Source organism: Ambystoma mexicanum, chromosome 10, assembly GCF_040938575.1.
Source record: "Ambystoma mexicanum isolate Mex_15411 chromosome 10, UKY_AmexF1_1, whole genome shotgun sequence".
NCBI lineage: Eukaryota > Metazoa > Chordata > Amphibia > Caudata > Ambystomatidae > Ambystoma > Ambystoma mexicanum.
Genome location: NC_090932.1, coordinates 1,275,295,368 through 1,275,305,186, shown reverse-complemented (window position 1 = coordinate 1,275,305,186; position 9,819 = coordinate 1,275,295,368). Strand labels below are relative to the sequence as shown.

Genomic DNA, 9,819 nt, shown 5'->3' with positions numbered 1-9,819 from the left:
CAAGCCATTACAGAAGGGGAAAGACCATATGCAAATTAGGCTTGGCCCTACCCCAAAAGGGGCAGTCCAGCCCGAGCTGCTAGGTCACATCCCTTCTGCACAAGACCACAAGCATCCCCAAACATGTTTCGTCCTTGTTGGGGCTCATCAGTGAGGAGTAGCTTGGGTCTCTAGGCCCAGCAGGCACGGGACCCACGTCTGGGCATACCCGTCCCACTCGGGGTGACAAAGCAACAACAAAGAGGTGATGGCTGGAAGGTTTAGACTGAATCTTAACCACTGGCATTGCTCGGGGTAACCCTCCAGACCATCGTTCTTCACCCGCCAAGCCATTACAGAAGGGGAAAGACCATATGCAAATTAGGCTTGGCCCTACCCCAAAAGGGGCAGTCCAGCCCGAGCTGCTAGGTCACATCCCTTCTGCACAAGACCACAAGCATCCCCAAACATGTTTCGTCCTTGTTGGGGCTCATCAGTGAGGAGTAGCTTGGGTCTCTAGGCCCAGCAGGCACGGGACCCACGTCTGGGCATACCCGTCCCACTCGGGGTGACAAAGCAACAACAAAGAGGTGATGGCTGGAAGGTTTAGACTGAATCTTAACCACTGGCATTGCTCGGGGTAACCCTCCAGACCATCGTTCTTCACCTGCCAAGCCATTACAGAAGGGGAAAGACCATATGCAAATTAGGCTTGGAGGAGAGGCCAGAAAACAGGATCCAGTTGATCTATGATAGGAGGGAGGAGCAGTCAGAAGCACAGAGTCCCAGCCGATCCATCATCGGAGGGAGGAGCAGTCAGAGCACAGAATCCCAGCTGATCTATGATGGGAGGGAGGAGCAGTCGGAAGCACAGAATCCCAGCTGATCCATGATGGGAGGGAGGAGCAGTCAGAAGCACAGAATCCCAGCTGATCTATGATTGGAGGGAGGGGCAGTCAGAAGTGCAGGATCCAGATCTATGATGGGAGGGAGGGAGCATCAGTCAGAAGCACAGCATCCCAGCTCAACTATGATGGGAGGTAGCGGCAGTCAGAAGTGCAGGATCCAGATCTATGACGGGAAGGAGGGAGGAAGAGCAGTCAGAAGCACAAGATCCCAGATGATCTATGATGGGAGGGGGGAGCAGCCAGTAGCACAGGATCCCAGCTGATCTATGATGGGAGGGAGGAGCAGTCAGAAGCACAGAATCCCAGCTGATCTATGATGGGAGTGAGGAGCAGTCAGAAGCACAGAATCCCAGCTGACCTATGATGGGAGGGAGGAGCAGTCAGAAGCAGGGGGATCCCAGCTGATCTATGATGGGAGGGAGGAGCAGTCAGACGCACAGGATCCAGCTGATATATGATGTGAAGGAGGAGCAGTCAGAAGCACATCACAGCTGGTCTATGATGAGAAGGAGGCACAGTCAGAAACGTAGGATCCCAGCTGGCCTATGGTGGGAGAGAGGAGCAGGCAGAAGTACAGAATCCCAGCTTGTCTATGATCGGAAGAAGGATCAGTCAGAAGCATAGGATCCTGGCTGGTCTAATATGGAAGTGAGGGCAGGTAGGAGGTACATGGTCTCAGCTGATCTGTGATGGGAGGGAGGGGAGGTGAGAAGCACTTGATAATGGCTGATTTGTAGGGGGAGGAGATAATTGATTACCTGCCATTAGAATGGGGCCCCGTAGGACCCCATGCAGGACAGGTTAAAGAGGTGCTATGGCAGCATAGAATCTCACTTCAGTCATTGGGAGAAATGGAGATAAATAAGCTTTCCCAATTAGAAGATACCAGGGGAATCAACATTATCAGGAGGAGCTTTCACAACTCTGGTCCTCCATCTGATCCAGCCTGGAGGAGCTTGGAGAGCTATGCTAGGCAAGGGGGTCCCTCCCAGCTGGGGCAATGGGGAGAGCCACTACCAAAAGCACACACTCTAATGACTCTATCCAGTGACTGAGGACAGCCTAGTGGCTGGATATATGGGATCCCAGCTAAACTAGTGGGGAACAAGATCCATCACAAGCATGGTTTCCAGCTGATCCATTCAGCGAGGGGGAGTCTTAGGCACGTTATTGCTCAGGAGACGACTTGTCACAAGCCCAGCGTCCTAGATTAGTCATCAGGTGTGATGGTGTTGCCATCGGAAGAACAGGACCCCAGCTCATTGATCATGCCAGAAGGTTTAGCAGGTGGTGGGTCCCAGTTGACCACGTAGGACACAGGCTGCCACAAGCACGGTGTCCCACTGGACTAGTCAGGAAGGGACTCTCACAAGCACATCCTTCCGTGCCAATTTGTCAAGACAAAACAGAACGTGTCAAAAGCACAGGATCCCATCTGATTAATTGAGAAAGGGAGCAAGAGGAGCTATCAAATTCAAGACGAGGTGCAACTGTGCAAAATGCAGACACATGTATCAGTAAACCAGCTCCTTTTAAATCAATCATTGAAAACAAAAGTAACACCCCTTTTAGTTTAATGTCAGTTGTTGCACAGCGCAAGGCAGTGTCCATTGGCTGTTCTCCATCCCTCACTGCTAGGGCAATGACAGCACTGCTACATTACGAGTGGAAATCCATAATAGGGGTGCACTCTGAACAGATGGCCAAGGTGGGTGCCACCCAAAGCGAAATCCATGTATAGGCACTACAAGGACCAATGTCAGTTCAAGGATGCAACGTGTGTCATAGATGACAACTTTCCAAACATTGATGCAAGTATTTTCTTAGTCAAGCACACGTCAAGTCCTTTTACATTGGAATATGCTGGAATAGGTCAATGCTTTAAAGGGCTACAGCTGAAGAATTGTACCTTGCAACATATTCTGAGCCAAAGCGATTAGGGAGAATGAAGTCCAGAGCCATCTAGCATCTGAGAGCAAAGAACAGCAAAGCCTATGGTTAGACTCTGCCACACAAGAATCCACTGACATCTATAAGGTGGCAAGGCCCACATGAGTATTCCATGAAGTGGGCCTCCTCCAAAGCTGCATAGTACACAATGGCTTGCTCGAGATCAGCTCAGGACTGAAGATATCAGATAGCGCAGTTACATTGCGAGGTATTCCTTTGGTCAGGCGGGGGATATGTCGGCTTTCGGTGTGCCAATTGGGAACATGTGAATTTGAACGCAGCCCAGAGATAGGTAATACATGGAAATTGCCTAGGGGCAGGTGACATTTGATAGCCCTTGGGCGAACACACTCAGAGGAGGTGCCAGGTGAAAGTAGACACTAATGACTTTCCATAGGGAGACATCCACCAGGAGACACCAGAGTAGAGATGTGCATGCAGAGGTGTACTAAGTAGAATTTCCCAGGCAGAGGTCCCCTAAGTGCAGAAGCCACCCAACATTTCTCTGGGCAGAAATGCCAAGCCGCAGATGTTCCAAAAAGAGATGCCCAACCAGCTGATCCATGTTTAGAGGTATCTGCCAACAGCAGAATAGGCTGCCCATCCAGAGTTGCCCCAAGTGGCTATGGTCAATGAAAGGTGCCGCAGGTAGAGATAAAAAACCTAAAGATGCCCACTGAGAGGTGCCTTATGTAGAGGTGATCAACCATAGATAAAGTAATAATTCCCACCTAGAGATGCCCATTGAAAGAGCCCATTGACAGCTGCCTTCCCAGAGATAGCTTGACTAGAATAACCCACCACAGGTGCACAGGGCTGAAGTTCCAAAGCAAGATGATCTTGGTCAGAAGTGGCACCAGATGTGCACAGAGAAGTATCCTGAGAAGAGGTGTCCTGGGATTCAACGGCCACAGGTTATGATAAGTGTTCACACAGGCATGCCTGGCATAGCGATATGTACTTAGAGTTGCTCAGAGTAGAGATGCCCACCCAGCTGAGTAGACATGCCCCTAGAGATCCCTCACATAGGCATGATCCCTTAAATTGCAGGTTCCCTAAATGGGGATAGCCAATCCCTGGTGTCTAGGAAAGATTCCCGCCTATGAGTGAAGCTTGGGGAGGTGCCCACCCATATGTTACACCAAAGAGATACCCAGTCCTGAGCAGCTACTATGAAATAAGCCCAGCATGAGTGCACCCACGAGTGATCCCGGGAGAAAGGCTGAATTCCAGGTAACCCTTCAGAAAAAGCACCCCGAAGAGTGACCACTGGAGAGATGCCAACGCATGAGTGATCCCTGGACAGATGCTCATTCCCGAGTAACATCCCAGAAAACACATGTGCCCCATGAGTGAACTCTGGACAGATGACCAATCAGAAATACCTGGAATGACTCCAACCATGGGTTCTCTCTGGAGTGTTGTTCACCTATAGGTGCTTCCCAGAGATTTAGACTGATGAGCTGAGGTATCTCATCGTGTGTGTCCACTGGAGACTAATCAGGGCCGGCCTCTTGTCAAGCGTCTGCGATTTTCCATGTACATAAAGTTTCCAGCCCATCGTTCTTGACTATCATGTGGCCATTCTATGCAATAATGTGCCTGCTCCTGGAGGCATGTACTGCACTCCTGGACTCTCAACCATCATCAGACCTCATCATCATACCTCCGAACACGGGGGGGGGGGGGCAGTCCAAGTACAGGGCAGATGGGACAGGATCAGAGGCAGGAGGTGGAGGGTAGGTAAGGTGGGCAGGGTGAGAAGACGAGGGGAGGGCAAACACAATTGAAATGAGAAGGGGAATGAGAGGGATAATATCAGATAATTAATTGGTAGTCTCTTAGCACGGGGACGGGCTGTTGTCTTGCTTTCAAGACAAACGCGTTGGCCCTGAGCTATCGTCCAGGCCCAAACAGCAGTGGATTTAAAAGACACTGGATGAGTGAGGAAGGAAAGCTCATATGTGAGGGAAAGTGATCAAAGGTGCTGGAAGAGTCTTGAGGTGAGTTAGTGGAAGGACAGAGGCAGAAGAAAAGATTCACAATCAGAGAAGAGAGTGGAGGAGATGATCTGGAGAAGGGAGGGGGAGAACCAGTGGAAGAGGGGGACAGACGTCAGGATAAGAGTTTGGGGGGATAGAGTCCGCGTAAGGGGGTGAAGAAATGCACACGGTCTGAGAGGGGAGGAGGAGTAAAGGGAGAAAGTAAAAACCTGACCAGAGTTGTAATAAAAGGGATAATAAAATCACGTTTTATACCGCCTCCATGCTCAATTCTTCCCACTTCTAAGCGCTCTACTCACAGTTGCGATTATTACCCGATGTAATGGTACTCAATTTATCTTGGGAAGATAAAGGGCTGAGTCGACCTTGTTGCGAATCGAACTTGCAAAGTGCAGGCTGGTGCTGTATCTGAGGCACGCACTTGGCTCGTGAGGTACCCCTTTTTTATCCCACCCCTCAAACCCCCACCCCCCAGACGTGAGGACATTGGAGCGGTGAGGAAACATAAAGTGAGTCACAGAGAGGGCACGCAGAAAGAAAACAGCGGAGAAGATAGGAGAGCACGAGACTCATTCTGTCTTTTTGGAGAAACCCAACTTGATGGCATTTACTCAGTGAGTTGCAAGGGGGGGGCAAAACGTTATTTGGTAAAGAATTTTAATAATTTTAAATAAGGTTTATGAAAATGTGAAACACCTAAAACAGTATTTTATTTTTAAAAAAAGGTGAGTTGCCAAAACATCTTTTTCAAAATCCAAATCTGGTTCCTTAAAAATGTCCTAGCAGAAACTTTTTGGAATTCATTTCAATATAAGGAAATTAATATGTTTATGGGACTGTCTCTAAACCAGGGCAAAGGAATGGAAAGTGCTGTTCACTGCAGCCCCCCCAGAAGAGACCATCCACGGATGCAGTCCACATTAGGGGCGAGGGGGGGGGGGCTAGCACAGATTTTAATCAAAGGTGAGTTTTGAATGTAAGGAAGAGGGGATGTGTCCGTTTGGTGCGTCTGGTGGCCACAGTGAAAAAGTGGCAACCAAAAAATTAAATAACCAAACAGCGGTTGATTTAACAACGGGATACCACAGTTTAGCTAAGGGGTGTGTGATGTGGGACTGGAGGATGTTGGAAGGGGCGCAGAGGTAATAAACATGGGTTCAAGAAAGGGATGAACTGGTAAACACTCTGGGGTGAAAGGGATTTCGCCCTTATGCCTATTTTGATCAAGTCATTACTTTAAACATTTTCATCAAATTAGATTTTCATATCTGTTTAGTTGTCAGATTCTCTTGAACAATGTGATTCCCTCCCCATCCCCCACCAACATTTTATTAGTAGCTTTTTATTGGGTTTTATCAAGAGAAACACACAGATAAAGCAAGATGGTGGGAACGCCCGACTGAGAGGATGGGTGTGGTAGAGAACAAGGGGCAAGAGAAAGAGATGCAATGAGGGAATAAGAGGAGGGCGGGGGAGGGGCTTCTGACTGCCAGCAGTGCGGCCAGACTTCAGTAATTTCCTGGGGCATCGTCTTTTCATAGCTTTGGACAGATTTAAGGGATACCATTGCTCTAGAGAGGGTTTTCCTGGCACACTCCTGGTTTAAGAGATGCAGACATTCCTTGGCATTGTTAGGTAAAGTCCTAACTCCCCTTTCCCAGCGCGGGCCTCTTCCCTAATACGCTGATTTGCTACAGAGGGGGAGAGAGGACATACAGCAGCGAGCCAGCACAGGCGTGGGAGTGGGGATCTGGAAACAGCAGTAATTCGGCCCAGCCAGCCTTTCTTTTTCATGAGTCACCTTTGTCCGCCATGAGGTCTCCTTAACCCCAGGGATTCTCCTCCTGCCCTTCCAATTCCAGCTGTCCCGGGGTGACCGGGGAGTCAGCAAAGGAGGAAAATATGGAGTGCAAAGCCCGCCAGGACTTGTGCTTGGTGGGTCCTGCTTTTGTGGGGGTGCCCCCCTGGGGAGACCTGGCTGCAGACTTGTAGCTCTGCGGGGTGGGGATCTTGGAGGGATTCTTGTCTGGTTGATTGTCCATCCTGGGGCGGATTTTGGGTCGCAGTTTGAGTTTGTAGATCGATGGCACTCGGTCCGGCCTCTTCTGCGACTTCTTTGGCCTCATGACCACCTCCTGGACCTGGCCACCATCTTGCACATTGAGGACGCAGGTGGGAGCTGACTCACTGGAAGACTCCACCACAGAGCCTTCCTCTTCCTCCTCCTCAGTCAATTCATCTACCACCTCCTCCTCCAGGACAGTCTCCTCTGGGACCTCACTTGAGTCCAGGAAGCAAAAAGCTCTCAAAGAGTGGTCAGCATTTGCAGTGGGAAACTCATGCCCATTCTGTGAATCGCTTGTTGCTGTGTGATAGTTGCTTTCATCTGAGGAGCTCGACAAGGTCGCTTTCCGCCAGCACGTTTTTGTCTCAGGCGTGTCTGGGGTATTCCAGGACCCAGTCAGCAAGGGCTCATGCCCAGGGGAGCCATTGCCAAGCTCATTGATAGATCCTGGCACACATGAGCGCGAAAAGGTCCCCGACACATGTATACCCCTGGGATCCTCCCTTTGTCGCTCACCAAAGTCTGCTGGAAGACCACCTTTGCTGTAGAAGTTCAGGGAGGAGGAGGAGGAGCTGGATGAGCAATAGGCAGAGTCAACAGCGGTTTGGTCTGGGGTGGCCTGCTGGAGCCTTTGACTTGTTTGGGAATATTCCAGACGGGCAGCATCCTCGTCGTCCATACCGATGAGTTGTGAGTTTGCTATGAACTCCTCTTCCAGACTCTTGTACAGCTGCTGCTCCTCGCTGGGGTCAAGTCGGAGAGGGGCAAGAAATGCCTGGGTCAGGTTCCCCAGGTCTTCCATAAAGTCCTCATATGGTTCTGTGTCAGGTAGAGATTTTGAAGGTGCAACATGACTCGGTGAATGATGTAAAGACCTTCCAAGCTGTGGTGTAGGGGGACCTTGTGTCTTTCTGAGGGCCTGATTGCGGGGCGAAGTCCTGGATTGGGTCTCTGATTTTTTGGACAGTAGTGGCGACCTCCCTTTGGCAGCAGGGGCAGCAGTCTTGGACCCTATTGTTGCAAAGCGGCCGGGAACTGGGTTTGTGGTTCTGGCTGGAGGCTTTCCACAGCCATTTGCTTTCTGTTGACCTGTAAGGGCCCAGGAGTGCTGCCCGTCTTGCCCACGACTGATAATCAGAATAGAATCACTGTCCCCGGCTCGGCCCTGGCTCCTTGCTCTTTGATGGTTTGGGCTCTGTGTTCCGGGCCTGGCAGGACCCTGAGGTCCCCGGGGTCGGCCGCGTTCCTCAAGGGAATTGTTTGGTTTTGGCCTTGTCTTAGATGGTGTGAGATTGGCCGAAGAGCTGCGGTCTTGAGAATGGCTGCGGCTGATTGGCTTCTTCTTTGGGGTGCCGGTTCTGTCCAGGACAGGTCTCCCATCCTTCCCAATCCCAGTGAGGAGCACCCCATCACTGAACTTTCTGCCTGGGGGACCACTCTGCACTGAGGAAGCTGAAGAGTCACTGTCCCCAGAATAGCGCCTCGGCCGTGGGGGCCTGTTGAAGGAAAAGAGAAAAGAAGGAAAACATATCAGAAGGATACAAAGGCAGGAAACAACAGGGAATAAATACAGGACACAAAAGTTAGTCAGGGCGAGGAAAAGGAGAGGGAGAGTAAATAAAGGGTCAAATAAAAACTGAAATCACTCTCTACTAGGGATGGAAATATGTCTAAACTATCAAAAATAGATTGTTTATTAGGTAATAAGGCCACACTGTACCCTGCATATATTGTATATCAGCCAGGCATCTTTATCAACTAACAATCTTCATGCTTTAAATTGTCTGTTTTTTTTATAAAGTCATTTTAGAATAACCTACTTAGTTAAGTTGATTTCCACAACACATATTTGGTGGTATTTCTGAATCGCGTTATAGGTGGATAGGCATGACAATGCCTCTTGTATTACCAAAGGTTTACTGCAGTGTTTTAAAAGTTACCCATACCTTCAAGCAAAAGTTACGGACAGATTTACCGCCATTGGATGCCCCCGAGCTCCTCTACACATGAAATGGTCTGTTTCTACTTCTGTTTCTATATCTTGACTACTCTTAAAACCCTAGTATACATCTAGATGGATACAATCAGACTGCGCACAATGTCTATATGTTTCATGCGTAATTGCATATCATTTATTCAACTGAAGATCAGCCTAACACGTGTTTTGAGACGTTCTCTTCCTCTGAGGTTGATTTGTTACGTCACAAATTAATTTTAAAAAATGGTCAGGTGGTAGTTGCAAGCACATATACCCGAAGATACAGGCGGCTCAAATCAACGACAAAACCAAAGGGTGAAGTATACAATGGCCATATTGTCATGTAGCAGTGTACATCAATATTCATTGTTCATTAAAAATGAGAATTCATCGATAAGATATACAGTTGGATCAATTCCATTTCAAGAATGCAAAATGGAACACAGGACATACGTACACAAAAGAGAAACGAAAACAATCAAAGACAGCAAAATTAGTTAATAGTTGTGGTAAATAGGATTGAGTTCTACGGCAATTAAGGTGGTGTGTGAAATCACCTATGCCCAAGTTAACCCATTTACTACTATACTTTAAAGACTCGTCTGTACCATGTATGCTCTGCAAGAGAGTAATAACAGTAATGGTAAATATTACCAAGCAATACATTAAAAAATATGATGCATAGGTTCCAAATACCTTGACTAGCTGAATACAATATGTAGGCACTTACCAACTGGCGGTTTGCCTATAAGATGTAGTTTGTCGATTCTGTAAAGATTCCGTAGAGAAATAACCAATGATTGAGCCCATGGGCATGAGTAAACACTGATGATTACCAAGTAGATAATAAGTTATGCAGACCCAAACGGGTTAGCAGTCCAGAGACAGAAACGCAAAAAATGGGGTAATGAACCAAGGGTTTACCTATATATTCTT

At 48.6% G+C, this 9,819-nt stretch overlaps 1 protein-coding gene across 3 annotated transcripts in view; it reads right to left on the bottom strand.

Moving 5' to 3' along the window:
- Positions 1-1,114: 1,114 nt before the first annotated feature.
- Positions 1,115-9,819, bottom strand: part of GAS2L1 (growth arrest specific 2 like 1) — a 412,663-nt gene continuing 403,958 nt past the window's right edge. For all 3 annotated transcript variants that reach the window (XM_069619267.1, XM_069619265.1, XM_069619266.1), the window contains exon 6: positions 1,115-8,401. In XM_069619267.1, the coding sequence (XP_069475368.1) occupies positions 6,664-8,401 (1,738 nt within the window). In that variant the 3' untranslated portion in view covers positions 1,115-6,663. The remainder of the gene's footprint in view (positions 8,402-9,819) is intronic.